Raw genomic sequence first — 16,702 nt, 5'->3', positions numbered from 1 at the left:
GCACAATTAAAATGATGTAATAGTTGTGATCATTATTTTACCTTCCATGATCATTCAGACATGATCAGGTGCAGTACTGACACTCTGTCAAGTCTGCATCAAATCAAGCACTCCGTAATCACAGGTAAACCTGTCTGATCAGTCAGATGTTTGTCATGAGAAGTGTTCCACAAAACAGCTATGGTTTGAGTTGATGTAACAAATATATATTTTGAATATACTGTGTGAACTCATTGCCCCGTTTGCTTGGGGAGCTTTATTTTCTACGGTGGCCGAGAAGTGCAAAACAAATCACAATTCTGAAAACAAAATAACAAATTACAAACACAAATGCAAGTCTAAAAAACAAAATAACAATTCAGAAAGCACAACAACAATTCAGAAAACATTATAACAAGTCAGAAAACACAATGACAAATTTGAAAACAAATTAACAAGTCAGAAAACACAACGACAAATCAGACAAACTGGAAGAGGTAGGTATAGTTTGAGACCGCGCCATTGGTTTGGGATTGCTCACCGCTGACTGGACGAGACATCTGTCAATCAACGTATACAGGAAGAACCAGCCAAAGAACAGCAGAGTCGTGGTAGAAAGTTCGGAGATGGTATTAAAGTAGCTCAGATTAAATGTATTGTATGAATTGCCCTTACTATGGAATAAAAAATACGGAGTGTCTATTTACATTTAGTTAAAAGTGGCTGTCAATCATCAGCTCCAGTGGCGCAGATGGATAAGCGCTTGTCGTTGGCTTTTTGACGCGATTGACCCGGGTTCGATCCCGCCTTTTACCGAACTTTTTTTCCCTCCCTTTTCAAATCTCGTATTAGCAATGGATTCTATTTACACTAAGTGCAAATACCTATTTACACTGTTAAATAGCAGGGTTTCTACTATCAAGTATACTACTTGTTGCAAATAGTGGCAATTATCTGCACTTCAGTATTGTAGTACATTATAAAACCGTATGCAATAATAACGTACTGAGTGTCAATTATAATTTTAATTATTACATGGATGCCACCTTATTGGTACAATAAAGCCCTCCCTACACCTACCCTAACCCTACCCGATACTTTCTTTTTGATTTTTTGATTATTTCCTTAATTTTTATTGAAAAGAAATGCCTTTACGATGTGATACGAGATTTGAAAAGGGACACTTTTAACCTCTGAGCTAAACTGAGCTACTTTAATACCATCTCCGAACTTTCTACCACGACTCTGCTGTTCTTCGGCTGGTTCTTCCTGTATATGTTGATTGACAGATGTCTCGTCCAGTCAGCGGTGAGTAATCCCAAACCAATGGCACTCTCTCAAACTATACCTACCTCTTCCGGTTTGTCTGATTTGTCGTTGTGTTTTCTCACTTGTTATAATGTTTTCTGAATTGTTGTTGTGCTTTCTGAATTGTTATTTAGTTTTTTAGACTTGCATTTGTGTTTGTAATTTGTTATTTTGTTTTCAGAATTATGATGTGTTTTGCACTTCTCGCCCACCGTAATTTTCCCTCCTCAATAAGTTTTGTCAGTTGTTTTGTTTATTGGTCTAATTTTAGTTTTTTGGGTTGCATTGGTTAGTCACTCAATTAATTCTCTTGTGCTTCGTTCCCCATTTCTTAATTATGTTGTATTGATAAGGAGTTATCACAAAGTAAGTCTGTTTAGTTGTGCTATCTTACAATCAATATATATTAAATGCAAGTTAAAGTGTCGCCGATGTAATTGGTTAAAACTTGGAGTGGCGATGAGGTCTTAAAATGTATGGAAAGAGTCTTAAAAAAGGTCTTAAAAGGTATTAAATTTGACTCCATGATTCCTGTATATACCCTGTTCTTATGCTTTTTTCATTCCTCTTGTATTTAATCATTATATGAATATGTCCTCATTTCCTGCAGCTGTTACCTGTGTGCGAGTCGTGGGAGGACACGGTGTGGGCGTATTTCCGGGTGATGGTGGACACTCTGGTAGAGCAGGAGATCTGTTCTTCCGGTCTGGGCAGTGAAGAGCTGGAGGAGCTGCCCAGAGAGTTCCTGGAGACCAAGTATGACTATAAACACCCTGTAAATACATCATATATACGTTCTTCATGTCCTTTTCCAGTGAATGATTAATTCCATCATTTGGCTTTTTTTAGTTGGACATTGGAGAAAGTCTTTGAAGAGCTTCAAGCAACAGAATCCAAAGTGAGAATGAATTAATGAATGAGGTTTCATTTGTAAAAGACTAAATTGATTGAAGTGTTTATTTTCTGATCTTTTCACACGTATGTTATGTTGACAGAGGGTCCTGGATGCAACCAAGGAACATTACCATGTGATTCAGAAGTTTGTCATTCTTGAAGATCTTGATGGTATGCTTTGAGAACAGATATTTGGAAGAATCTCAGATTTTCTTTTTAAAAAGTAAATAAGTTTAATGTTTAACTTGTGTTGAAAGGTCTTCTGGAGGAGTTTAGTGATTGGTTAGGAAGAAGTACAGCTTTGCCAGTTCATCTGTTGCGCTTCATGTCACATTTAGTGTTGTTTTATCGCAGTTTGGGCATGCAACTCAAGGTACGTACATTATATGGATATATTTTTTGTTATAGATTGTATTGCTCTTGATGTGTCTGGCTTATTGCTTGTACAGACAAGTGTATTCAAACGTTTGATGCGAACCTACCATTGTGATCTGTGTTTGTCAGGAGGAGGTGTGTGTAGATGTCCTAAAGACCTACATCTCCCTGTTAGTGAAGGAAAAGCAGGTGGATCTCATTGCATTTTACGTCAGTCACCTCCCTGCTGACATGTCCGTGCCACAGTACGCTCAGTTCCTGGAGGAAGTCACTGAGACTGAGCAGCGCAAACACTGTCTGGAGCTGGCAACACAAGCAGGTGAGGTCAAAGGGTCTTGTGTCACAATGGAAAGGGTGTATTTTGCGATAATGACTCACTGAACATTACATGTTAATTATAATGTTATTACATACTTTTTATTTTTTTCTTTCTTTTTTTTTGGTGTTTAGGTTTGGATGTGGCAGCGATCACAAAAACAGTAGTAGAGACCATCAGAGAGAGAGACACGGATGAGTTTGCTCACCATGACCTGACCCCTGCATTGGTGTACATTAATGAGGAAAAAAAATTAACTTAAATGATTTTAGCAAATGGCTGCAATATAACAAAGAGTGAAAAATTTAAGGGGGTCTGAATACTTTCCGTACCCACTGTATATAGTAGGGCTGTCAGTCAATTTAAATTAATTTAATTAATTACATGTAGCAAATCTAATTATTCGCAAATTATATTTGGTGTGAAAATGCCCACAAAAGATCATTTAAAGCCACTATTGTGTTAAATGAGAAAGTATCAAGTAGACATTACAACAATTAGCTTTAGAAATAAATACTTTATTTGATTTAACATAAAATGTATTACACAAAAATATTTAGGCTACAACGGCCTAACATAAACTATGGAACATAAAAGAAGATAATTTGTGAAACATCTCAGTATTTTTTGTTCATACAATGAAAGCCATTGGTAACCAAAAACTTTATTTATAAAAAAATTTTCAATGAAATTATTCTCTAAATAAGAAGGTGGTGGTAAATGTCTTTATGAAGTCATTGAGTCATTCATTTATTTGATTCTTTCAAATGGCTGATTCATTCAGGAATGAAGTAAATGGCTCTTTTATGAATGGTCTGTTGAATCATTGGTTCACACGATTTGTTCAAAACGTGGATTCATTCAGAAACGAATCACCACACACACACACACACACACACATATATATATATATATATATATATATATATATATATATATATATATATATATAATATATGTGTGTGTGTGTTAGCTTTATTGCACTTATCAACGTAACAAAAGCAGTCAAATGTCAGAAGTTTGTTTTAATGAAAAAAAAACAAGTCTTCAAAATGTATCATTTAATTTACAATCTGAAAGGAATGGAAAATATGTTCAAATACTCAGTTTAATCTCAAAGATGTCACAACTCAACACAAGTTTATAAACAAGTTTTTTGACAGCCTGTCATTTTCTGTTGCTGTTTAGATGTAGCAAAACACTTAAAGTGTAGCAGAAAGCAGAGTCATGTTTGCATTTTCCTCTGTCACTGACCATAATTCTAACGATGACATCAGATTAGACATAAAATAATGTCTTCAGGATCATTCATGCATGTGAGAATTGTACAAATAGTTGTAACATGACTCAGAAGAAGATAGGAATAATTTCTTTGTGGCAGTTTTTTGGTGATAATACAAGACTTCACCGTACAAATGGTCGTCGAAAGCAAAAATGCGAGTGCAAAACGGGCTGTTTTTATCAGCTCCCTAAAATTAGTAAGAAACAAGTATTGGATTTCATTTAGCAAATATGATGCAGGGTGGTGTTATCTATGCTAATTAAATACTTAACACTTTCTATTCTTGGTCTGTACGGTTTTAAATTGTTGTGGAGTGAAGGGAACTAAAATATATGTTTATAAAGTTATATATTTTTCGTAGCATCTAAGAAGCATGACGCTGCTAAGATGGTCTTCACCAAAGTGCCTGAAGATTCCATGCGGGAAATCTACCACCAGTGGGAGGAGCAGGGCATGGACACGCCCCTTCCTGCCGAGGAGGAGAATGCTATTCGTGAGCATCTGTGCATCCGTGCCTATCTGGTGAGAAGCTGCATCTTTCTGCATCTCTGTAATGAACGTAGTGACAGCAACATGATCTTACTGTGAGCCAATTTGTGTTTCCCCACCCCAACAGGAAGCTCACGAAGCTTTTAACGAGTGGTTCAAGCACATGAACTGTCCTCCGGTGAAACCCACAGCACCTGCTCAAGCTAAGTTTACAGAGAAGGTGGCCTATGAGATGAAAGAAGCAGAGTACAAGGTCAGAACAGACCGTCCACAATGCCGACTAGTACTTTGTAGTGAACACTTTTAGCTTTTATCTTTAATGGCTTTTCTTTGTCACTTCCTCCAGATGGAGTATGAGAACTGGCAGGGGCGTCTGGGAGCGCTGACAGAGGATGTGAAGGAGAGGATTTATAATGTGCTGCTGTTTGTAGATGGAGGTTGGATGGTGGATGTCAGAGAGGTGAGTAGGTTCTGTATTAATTTATAGTAGGGATGCATCCGATACCCCTTTTTCCAGTACTCGCCCGATACCGATACTTTTATTTTTGGTACTTGCCGATACCGATATTTGTATTGCATTTGTACATTTTTTAAATATTGGGTACAGAAACCAAAAGGATATGTATAATGTTAGTTGGTTAACGTCATTTATCAAATAGATACAGTCAAACCAAAATTTATTCAGACACCTTCAACATTTCTCACATTATCACAGTTTATTCGCTATAGTTTGGAAAATGGTAATAAAATATGACAAGAACTCTGTCAGAAACTGTGTCAGAACAAATTCATCTTGATAATGTTAGATAAATTTGATAGAAAGGTATGTAATGGATTACAATCAACCAAAAATTGTTAGTATGTACGGAAGTTCTAAGCGGCCATGCATTATTATTTTTTTCCCTTCCAAGCTCGCGCATCTGCGCCGCCGCACGCTCAATCCACTCAGCGTGCTTTGTTTATCTGCTCACGCACATCAGCTATACAGACGTTAATACTGAATGTTTAACGTTATATTCATTGCATACATATACTTCGTAGACATCCTTAACTCCTTTCAGCTGTCTGTTGTTCTGTTGTCGGTGTTTCTTTGTTTGAATATGGCGCTTATCACATGCTGTGTGGTATCGGTGTTTGGTATCGGGGCATTTTAATGAGTACAGGAGGCCAGTATCGGGCCCGATACCAGTATCGGTATTGGTGCATCCCTAATTTACAGGTTTGGCAAACACAGCTGTCATGTCTGAGGTCATTTATAACCTTAAATATATACACATATACACTCACACACACACACACACACACAGTGGGTATAGAAAAGAATCACCCCCTTTAAATAATCACATTTTGTTGTTTTGCATGCTGAAATGAAGACGGACACAGTTTTTGTTTTATCCAGCTGTATGATTGTGCAACATCCAACACCAACATGTCAGAAAAAATTAAAAACCAGAGTCACTGAGTTGTTATAACATCACTTGGTTGCATTGTTTGAGTGTAGGATGTCCTGTATTCATGGTGTGCTGTGTTTTTGCAGGACGCTGAGGAAGACTCTGAGCGTGCTCATCAGATGACTCTGCTGCGGCGTTTGTGTCTGCCCATGATGTCGTTCCTTTTGTTAACCGTTCTGCAGCGCACTGAACGCCACCAGGAGAGTCTGCGGCTGGCTGACATCATCGCCTCTGACCAACACAGATTATATGAGGTGTGCTGTCTGAAACCTTTAAAGAAATATTCTTAATATAAACATGAATATTGCTTGATTGAAATTGCAAGAGGCCACTCCTTCACTCTTGAACATAAGTGTTCATGGTAAATGGGATACTGTCTTGTTTTTATATTCATTCATCTGAATGTTCTTTCTCTGTCAGGTTTTTTCTAAAGAGGAGCTGCAGAAGTTTCTCCAGAAGATGAGGGAATCCTCTCTACTCTTGCTGGATAAAGGGCTGGATCCTCTTGGATATGAGATTCAGCCCTAGACACTGTTTGTTTCTCGTGCTGTTTATGTCCTCAGGAAAAAAAATTAAAAGCTTTGTAATTTTGTATTTGAATAAAGATTCATTGTTGTGAATTTGGTAAATTGTTTAACTGGAGAGGCATTTTTTTCCATATTTCTTCCTCAAGAGTTATGCATTTCTTTCCATTTGTATTAATGTCACTGTGCAATATTTGTGAAAACACATCTGTTTAGGCAAGATGGGTTGGTTTTCACACTTGTTACTCCAGTTGAATCATTTTTCAGGGTAAGTGTATTTCTGAACATTGAAAAAAATACCATGGAAGTCTAATTTTTTGTTAAGTTTAATCTCCTTCCTGTTAGTTGTTCTGCAACCAGTGTCACTCACAAGCTTCACTACAACTCATTTTTAGTTTGGTTCCAATGCATTGCAGGTTAAACATGTACTGCAGTTCAGTTATATTTTGTCCTCTGTGTTCTAATCTAACGATTGATAGATTACTTAATGTGTATTCAATGTGTTTAAGTTAAAAAAAAAAATCGCTCCGAATCATTCAGACTGAATCGCAAATCAATTCAAACAATTCAAAGATTCATTTAAAAGAACCGATTAAAAAGAATGATTCAATCGAAATAGGGCATCGTTAGTTCCAATTACAAACAGCTGGCAGAAAATACTGGTCACACGACTTTACTGAATTCTTAAATGAACTTTTCCGACCATAGTGATAGAAAGTGAAGTCAATATAAAATCATTATTGGAAAGTCTTTTCACAGTCACGACAATGTCCAACCGAGGCGCTAGTTCATCCGTCAAATCTTAATTAAGCGACACAGGCTTTGAGAGGCTACGCGCGCGGACCACAAAACTGATGGAAAACCTAAACCTTCAGATGATACGGAACTTATACATTATCTCCGCCTCTGTAAGTTAACGTACTAAAAAAAACACACACACGAAAATAATTTTGATTATAGGCTAGTAGTATGCGGTTGTCACTTTTGTAGCTGTGTGTGTGTGTGAACGTAGCCGTGTTACGTATTAATTTTCAAATTGTCATAAATCAACATCTCAGGGAAATGTTTCAAATCAAAATATGGCATTCTGTTACGAAACAGGACATCATTTCATACATGTCCACTGTAGAGGACACCAGGACTAAAAGAATGTTTATTATACATTTTGGGAGACAAAAGAATTGAATAGGAAAACAAATTATATATCAACATTCTTATGAAATATTAGATATTATTATGAAAATCTGGCCAGTTACTACTCCCATTATTACACTTCTTTTTTCAACATGCTGTCCCAACAGCACTTTAATATGCAAATTAGATACAGCGTATAGATAACATTGTGCTTAATGGGAAAACCAGTTATAAATCCATATATTTTATAACCTAGTTGAGAACCGTCCTTAAACAAAGTTAGTTATGAAACCTAAAAGTTGATTGGTGATTTTTTTAAAAATTCCCAATGTTTTTGCCTTTTCGTGTCTACTCGTGTCATTTTATTTTTTAGAAAAACCGAGTCCTGGTGTCCTCTACAGAGGACATAGCATAACTTATGAATAAAATATAATTTTTCAAAAATGTTATTTTACCATTTTTCTCTTATGCTCTAAACAATGTAATGACATGGAAAAAAATACTAAATTCACAAAGCTTTTTATTTCTGGTTCTCAGGAGGATATACATAATGTGTGTTTTGGCCAACAGACCTTGTGACAATTAGTCCCAGACCATTTAGGCCAAAGTACCTTTTCGTATGTTTCATTGTATTTTATTTAGGCTACTATACTGCAGTATTTCTTTTTTTCTATTTATTTGTACAGCATGAATTATGCGATTGCTTTGACACTGATGATCTTTACAGTCACGCCAAAAGGGAAATAGCTGCGTTGACTTTGACCTTGTTAGCTTGTTAGTCTTGGATTGCACTGGTTCACTGGTCATGTCCCTTTTTTACTTCCAAGGGGACCGCAGGGTGATTTAAATAATTACATTTAAATTAATAAATTATTCTTCATATTTAAAAAAAATTATCTAACTCTCCATTGAAACACATACACAATCCAGATGTAAACTCGAATCATATTTATTTTTCCCCACAATAACTAATGCTTTTTTTTTTATTGAAGAACAAGCCGTTCTTAAAATGTCTAATCTCAAAATAATGGTTAATTTAATATATCAATATTCTGATTTATGTTCATGAAAAAGCAGCTTTGTCATAATTCAACAACAAAAAAAACAGGGTAGCCTTCAAGTCAAAAAGACTGAGAACCACAATTCAAAGTTAAAACATGCTTATTAAAGCACACGGTATAGTTTGCCATGTGTAGGTGTAGAGTTGCTATGCTCATCAGTAATCGGTGAGTAAACATTGGTGGCACAAACATATACCTCTAAAAACATGAAATCAATCCCTCCCTCCAGTAAACAGCTGTAAAAGTGGAAGAGAAGCGTTATGGGAGGCTAATGGGATGGATGAGTGATTGATCACAGTGCAGATGGGATGAGGTTCAAAGTCAAGCCCATCAGAATGCTGGAAGAATGACATTATATAGAGACACTGGTACACCACTAATGGCTTTATATGTAACAGCAATGAATTAATCAGTAAAATCATTAAGCAATTTCACATAAGTAAGAGTGCTGTTGTTCTGAACACGTTAGTACTGAGTAACTGAACTGCCGGTTGCTTTGTCTGTTTGTGCACCACTAGTGTGCAAACTGTCTCTCACAATAATAATGTAACATGCAAAAAGGGTCACTAAAAATCCCTGACAGGCAGACTGAGAAAACCAAAAAAAAAAAAAGATTATTTTAGAATAAAGCAAACATGAAAAAGCACAAATAAATAAAAAATTGGATATTTAGATATAAGAAAAGTAACAGTATTAAAGACATTTTCGAAATTTTTTTTTTTTTACGGAACAGGACAATTGTTTATAAATAATAAATCAATTGTTTTTATTTACATTTATATATTTATTTCCATACATTTATTAGCCAGTTGTAGGTTTGACTTGTTTTTAAATAAAACGATAAATATAACAAAAATAAAATAATGGGGTAAGAAAATGCCAAATTCAAAAACTGATACTCTTATTATCTTAAGTTTGTATTAAAATGATCTTATTTTAAGGATACTCAGATTTTTTTTTCTTGTAAAACAAAAAAAAAAGGCATTATAAATAAAATAAATATTAGCATTTATTTATTGTCCCCAATTATTTAGCTTTTATTCTAACTCGGCATGACTTTTATCAGTATAACAATATAATAGAGAGTTTTCAGTCCAGGTTTCATTGATTTCACATTGTGAAACAATCAAAGCCACACATCTCCTTTAAATTATGACCTTACTTGTAAACTTGAGATAAGCACAGAGAACATGACCAAAGAAAAAAAAAAAACAATTACTGAAAGACCCTTGTAGGAAGACTCTTCATTATTGTCACAGGACTGTGCAGGACATAAGATTAAAGCACATCTTCCTGATAGTGATCCACAATCTGTCCTGTGGGTTGTTGTCCGTGTAAGCTCAGCTGAGAAACTCGAAGCTTAAATCACTCATTCTGACAGGAGGCGATTGCTTGCCAGGAAGTAAGTGTACAGTGAACCCTGGTGTGTCAGCCCTATGGGGGCGTTTCTTAATCTAGATCCAAACAAACGCAGCAGATCCTCCTGCTCTCCAAATCAGCAGACGTTTGACAAGTTTGTTAGGGCTCTTTAAAAGGCTGTTTCCCAGGGGGTTGGTTGAGCACTCTTCATTCGGTGTTAATAAAGGTCGCACTGCTTCTTGGCTGAATAGATAGACGTGTTTGATCTCACCGCAGGAAATGTTAAAGGGGTCATATGACGTTGCTAAAAAGAACATTATGTTGTGTATTTGGTGTAATGCAATGTGTTTATGCGGTTTAAGTTTCAAAAAGCATTATTTTACACATACTGTACATTATTGTTGCTCCTCTATGCCCCGCCTTTCTGAAACGCGTCGATTTTTACAAAGCTCATCGGTCTGAAAAGCGAGGTGTACGCTGATTGGCCAGCTATTCAGTGTGTTGTGATTGGCCGAATACCTCAAGCATGTGACGGAAATATTACGCCCCTCACCATACTGTGATGCTGTGTCCCGGAGCGACGAGACAAAAACAATAAAAACCCATTATAAACGCATTTGTTGCATCCAGTTTGGACATAATTACGGATTATAATGACTTATACTGTCTTTTGATAAACATAAAACATAAAACCATGTCTGCATTTGTGATCGGAGAAACGGCAGACAACAAGCCCTACTCTACACTGCTCAAAACTCGCATTTGAATCGTCAGTGGCAAATTCTTTAACAGAAGAACTTATTCTTTTACTTACAGGCTGTGAGTCAGAAGCGCCAGACTGTCCTTGCAAAGTTGGAACTGCCCCACTTTATAGAAACAGGCACCGGCATTGTAGGCTACTCTCCTAGGAAACAGTCCTCATCCTCCACAAAATGTGCTGGACACATCTGAATATTTGGGTTGAAGTGTTCTGGAACAGTGTTGTAAATACAACTTAACCACTGATTTCTAGTCGTGTCCTCTTTTGGAAGGCCAAACAAAGTAGTTTAGCTTTCACAGCGAAACACACAGCGAGCTAGAGTGAGGAACGGCCAGCAGGCTTGAGTGAGACCAGCACGGATCAGCTCCAGGCATGACGAAGCAGATGTCGTCCTCTTTTGGAAGGCCAAACAAATTAGTTTCGCTTTCACAACGAAACACAGCGTCTTCACGACATGGCGGCGGCAACAACAATACTACAGCGAGAATAAAAGTTACACCTTCTTTCTTTGCGTGAACATTTGGGCGGCGTTATGCAAATCTTCCCACATTGTGACGTAGACATGTGGGGGCGTGTTAGAACGAGCCGTTTTAGGTAGGTGTGGCTGACTCTTAACTTTTATAAAGAATATCTCTTTAGGTTTGAGACTTTAGTCTTTGGAACTTTCCAGATCTTCTTTATGCACCAAGAGCTTGTAACACTCCAAAGAGAAAGGAAAAATTGAAATCACATCATATGACCCCTTTAAAGAACTTCTTGTGTGTTTGCCCTGTCCACACGAACGCGGTTATTTTTAAAACCGCAGCTTTTTCTACGCGGTTTGGCCGTTCGTCTACACGCAAACGCAGCACCAGGTCACTGAAACCGAACATTTTTGAAAACGCCTGCCAGGGTGAAGATTTTCCAAAAACTCCGGTTGCAGTGTTATCGTGTAGACGGCGAAACCAAAGTTTTTGGCTTGTGACGTCGGAGCCTGCGCTGTTATCTCCGCCTACTGGAGACTTTTTCAGGCTTCTGATTGGCCAACATGGCTTTACGGTTGAGATTATATCGCCACCTGTTGGTTAGGAATGCTCTTGACAGTGCTTCATAGCATGCGTTTGTGTTTTCATGTGGACAGAGATTTTTTTTTAAAACGGAAGAAGGAAAAACTCTTCTTACATGGGAATTTTATTAAAATACCCTTGTACGTGTGGACATGGCGGTGCATGGAAAAAACAGCAGATAGGCCGTTTAAATCTCCATATTTGTGTGCAATGAAGCAGAATGAGGATCTGTCTGAGAGGAACATTGAGACAGGTGCCCACTTTCACAGGAAATGGCAATGGAGGCATCTCAATCTGTGATGTCCGGTACGAGACTCGAACCCACAACCTTTGGGTTATGAGTCCGACTCTCTAACCATTAGGCCACGACTTCCCCCAGGGGAGACAGGTGCCCACTTTCACAGGAAATGGCAATGGAGGCATCTCAATCTGTGATGTCTTTTCTTGTTTGTCTTCTTACAAGATTGTATTTGTTTTGATATTTTTAGCTTGCTCTAACAGAGTAGTTTAGTTTCTCACGGCTGATAACTAATCATGTTAGTCATGTATTATTTCATAAAAAGAGAAATAGTTTAGTGCCTCACAATCCTCAATATTTAGTTAAATACTTTTTATGTTTCACTGTGCAGAAAGAAATCACTTATCAGTATGTCAAAATTATAACCAAGTGCATCACAAAGAAATTTAAATGAATGGAATTTAATTATAATACCTGACATCATTAAAGTGCCTTATACAGCTCATTCTTTATTCCTTTATTTATTTATATAAAAAAATGTATTGGCTACTTTTATTCAGAAATGATGCACTCCACTGATGACGGAAGTAATGATGCTAAAAATTCAACTTCGCCATCACAGGAATAAATGATTACATTTTAAAATCTATTTAAATAGACAAGTTATTTTAAATGGTATTCTTATTTCAGATTATTGCTTAGTCTTTACTGTATTTTTGTTTGAACAAATGCAACCTTGGCGGACATAAGAGACTAATTAAAAACGTAAACATTTTACGGATCCCAAACTTTTGAACTGTAGTAGAGTACAAACACCACAAATTCATATGCATAACATACATTTTTAAAATGTAACTTTTTGTAAATAAATTATGCAGTATACTGAAGGTATTAGGATGGCATAAGGTATTTATATCATGTGATTTTTCCATATGAAATGCTTAAAATTAATGTCTGATTCATGCATATATTTTCCCCTTTATAACATCTAGAATACAACTCTATAGTACTGTTTCAAATGATAAATGGGTCTCTGGATAATTTCCATCATCATGATTGATCCCACTCTGTTCTGGATGAGTGCATTCAGCTTCGTTTTGATGACTGACTCCATGACTCCCATTAAAGAGCTTTGCTTTCCCACACCGGAAACAGCAGAGCCCCTGAGAATTAATTAATCCCACAACACATGCTTTAAGACTCTTCATTAATGCACACTATCAGAAAAAAATATTAATTTAATTTTAACCATTAACACTATTTGTTTATTTAATGACTTTATTACTTAACCTACCAAAGTACATGAATATTAGATGTTTGATGTCTGCTATATTAGGCATATGCATTAAAAAAAAAATCCTCAGAAGTGTGTGTGTGTGTGTGTGTGTGTCCTCTCGTGTCCTTTGAGTGGCGCTGTGATACAGGACAGCATGTTCCACCACTCAATAAATCAGAATGAGGAACTGAACAGCTTGGGGTTTGTCCTTTCATTTAGAAATTGAGAGGGTGTGAAATTGCTGATTGCTTTGACCTAACCAACAGTAAGTCTTTTCCGATTGTTTAATAGGACAATTTTTTGGAACACAGTTGTTGAGTGTCAAGGGAACATTATGTGCTATGGCTAAATTTGCCAAAATGTTATCAAATTCCTGAAAAAAGATCAAACGCGCTTAGTTAATTATTTATGTGAATGTGATTATTTATTATATGGATTTATACACGTTATTCAATTGATACGTTATTGTCTGATCGCTAAAAGGTCACAATAATTAAAGGGTTCATATGATGCTTTTTTAAAGATCATTATTTGGTGTAACAGAATATGTTGACATGCTTTAATGTTCAAAAAACACATTATTGTAGGTCCTCTATGCCCCGCCTCTGTCAAACGCTTCGTTTTCTACAAAGTCCCTCCTTCCGACAAGCGCAGTCTGCTCTGATTGGCCAGCTGACCCAGTGTATTGTAATTTGCCAAACACTATAGTGAGGTAGATATGTGGGGGTGTGTTAGAATGAGCCGTTTTAGAGGGGGGGGGCGTGGCGTTGCAAGTCTCTTGGTTTTGAGACTTTAGTCTTTGCAACTTCAGGGATCGTATCTATGCACAATCAGCTTGTAACACTCCAAAGAGAAAGGAAACTTGAAATCGCATCATATGACCCCTTTAAAGCAGCCATCATTCGAACATAAAATGGTCATCCACATTTAGCATGCATGAGGAATGAATTAAGCCTGTGCATTTTTCATCCTTATAAATTAGGTAAAGAGTTTCTGAAAGCAGCATGTCTAAATGACAAATTAACTGATCAAATATATATACGTGGAGCTCCAGTGCTGCTCACCATCATCCATTAAGTGCTTAAGCGGTGGCGCTGCTCCATGTGGTGGGCTGGAAACAGCACATTTTAATGACTGGAGGACAGATGTTACTATGCTAACTGAGCATTCACCTGCTTAATATTCATCAGCCATGTTCATCTTATCAAATCCATTTCATTCTGGCAGGTTAAAATGGTGCCAGAACCGACCAGAATAATGGCATGATGAACATGTTGTTTGTGTAACAGCATTGTATTTTCTCTTTCCTTGTTTACAGACACAGGAGCGTTTGTGGGCTGCTGCTCTGCATATAAATAGTGTCTTCATGTCACAGTATGAACTCAGACTCAGAAATGTAGGCCATGCTTTAGATGATTCATGCAAGAACTCTCAGCATTCTGCCCACAGATTCTCTCGATTCGGTAAAACAACATAAACGTCTGTCCCAACAAACACATGCTGCTATATCCAGACAGTCATCATCCTGTGATACAGTGCTTAAATATAACAGATATTCACCGTTTGTTTTCATATTTGAGCCTGGACTGAAAGTCTAAAGACGCAGGATGTGCGTTCACTGCGAGAACGTTGTGTGAGTGTACCAACTGAAACTGTTGGTCGTGTGTTACTACAGTAAATGTAATTTAAGGATTCCGACTTTTATTTCTGTAGTGTTACTGTTCAAACATTTGGGGTCAGTAAGATTACAATTAATTACTCAATTAAATTATTTAAAATTAATTTTATTCAGCAAGGATGCTTTTTAGTGGATTAATAGTGACAGTAAGACTTTTCATTGTAAAAAATTATTCAAAATAAATGCTGAAAAAAAAATTATTAGTTTGCACAAAAATGTTAAGTGGCACAGCTGTTTTCAACATTGTTAATAAGAAGAAATTATTACCAGACTAGTATTTAAAAATTCTGCTTTGCCATCACAGGAATAAATTACATTTGACGATTTATTAAAATAGAAAGCAGTTATTTAAAATCTTTATAATATTTCACAATATTACTGTTAAAAATAAAAAGATAAAGGCAAAAAGACCCATTTTGGTTCTTAAATGCCTGTCAGCGTGAGTATATGAGATGTTTTCATCTGTTTTATTGTCAGCCGTACAATTATCAGTCTGACTCTTTGAAAAAAGAGCGCACACTTTCAAGTTTTATTCATGTCTGTATGAAACTGTTTTTGTTGAGTTTTCCTAATATGATATGAGCACTGTGTCTCTGTACTGTATACTAAAGCAGCAAGATGTGGGATGAATGTATGCATACCGTGACAAATTAGCAATAAAGGGAGAATGAGAGTGAGAGGGAAAAACAAACTGATCGCAGAGTGGGCGAAACAAAATCGGTCTGTGACCCACTTTAAGCGTTTGCTATCAGCTTGTGGGAAATGATAGCAGCCTCTTTTCACTGTCGATGAATGTTCATTTGTTTTTAAATGGACTCTTTAGTGCTATTTCTAGGTAGCTGTTTTATGAAAATGCTCAAAATTAGTCATTGTTCAACTGATTGTTCAGCTGACATGAACCACTTCAAAAATCGGTTCTGAGAAGAACTATAATAGCCAAACATGAGTACATGTGCGTCTTTACGCATTGTTCAATGTCCCAGTGAAAATATCAGGAGCTATTAATAACAGCCTGCTGAAGGCATCACCAGAGCAAAGGAATATCTCTGTTGCTATGGAGTCCAGAGTTGATGACATCACGGGGCATGAGTTAATATGAACCAAAAAGGCTGCTTGTTACAGAGAAAGAGGTCAAAGATATCATGCACGTGCATCAAGCACAGCTTTTTTTTAGGTTTGTGCAAAATATATCAAGTTATCATTTCTTTATATTACCAAATCTTTGGGTATGTAAACTGAAATGCTAAATTGTGTGTTTGGATGTGCAGTTTCTATGCTCAAAAGCTTCTTGCTTCGGTGGAAGTGCTATCAGGTTACAGAGAAAGAGGTCAAAGATATCATGCACGTGCATCAAGCACAGCTTTTTTTTAGGTTTGTGCAAAATATATCAAAGTTATCAAATCTTTGGGTATGTAAACTGAAATGCTAAATTGTGTGTTTGGATGTGCAGTTTCTATGCTCAAAAGCTTCTTGCTTCGGTGGAAGTGCTATCAATCAAATGAATGCTTTACAACATGTCTAATTGCATGAGA

At 36.7% G+C, this 16,702-nt stretch overlaps 1 protein-coding gene across 1 annotated transcript in view; it reads left to right on the top strand.

Moving 5' to 3' along the window:
* The window catches only part of LOC107590978 (nuclear pore complex protein Nup107-like), a 15,918-nt gene extending 9,176 nt beyond the window's left edge, over positions 1-6,742 (top strand). The window contains exons 15-25 of the mRNA XM_016279949.1: positions 1,898-2,043; positions 2,137-2,185; positions 2,283-2,352; positions 2,439-2,554; positions 2,686-2,875; positions 3,007-3,103; positions 4,499-4,676; positions 4,771-4,896; positions 4,990-5,103; positions 6,181-6,348; positions 6,515-6,742. Coding sequence (XP_016135435.1) covers positions 1,898-2,043; positions 2,137-2,185; positions 2,283-2,352; positions 2,439-2,554; positions 2,686-2,875; positions 3,007-3,103; positions 4,499-4,676; positions 4,771-4,896; positions 4,990-5,103; positions 6,181-6,348; positions 6,515-6,622 — 1,362 coding nt within the window. The 3' untranslated portion in view covers positions 6,623-6,742. The remainder of the gene's footprint in view (positions 1-1,897; positions 2,044-2,136; positions 2,186-2,282; positions 2,353-2,438; positions 2,555-2,685; positions 2,876-3,006; positions 3,104-4,498; positions 4,677-4,770; positions 4,897-4,989; positions 5,104-6,180; positions 6,349-6,514) is intronic.
* Positions 6,743-16,702: the final 9,960 nt, after the last annotated feature.

The sequence above is a fragment of the Sinocyclocheilus grahami genome, unplaced genomic scaffold (assembly GCF_001515645.1).
Source record: "Sinocyclocheilus grahami isolate Dianchi unplaced genomic scaffold, SAMN03320097.WGS_v1.1 scaffold135.1, whole genome shotgun sequence".
Classification (NCBI taxonomy): Eukaryota; Metazoa; Chordata; class Actinopteri; order Cypriniformes; family Cyprinidae; genus Sinocyclocheilus; species Sinocyclocheilus grahami.
This window is presented reverse-complemented; position numbering and strand designations above follow the sequence as displayed.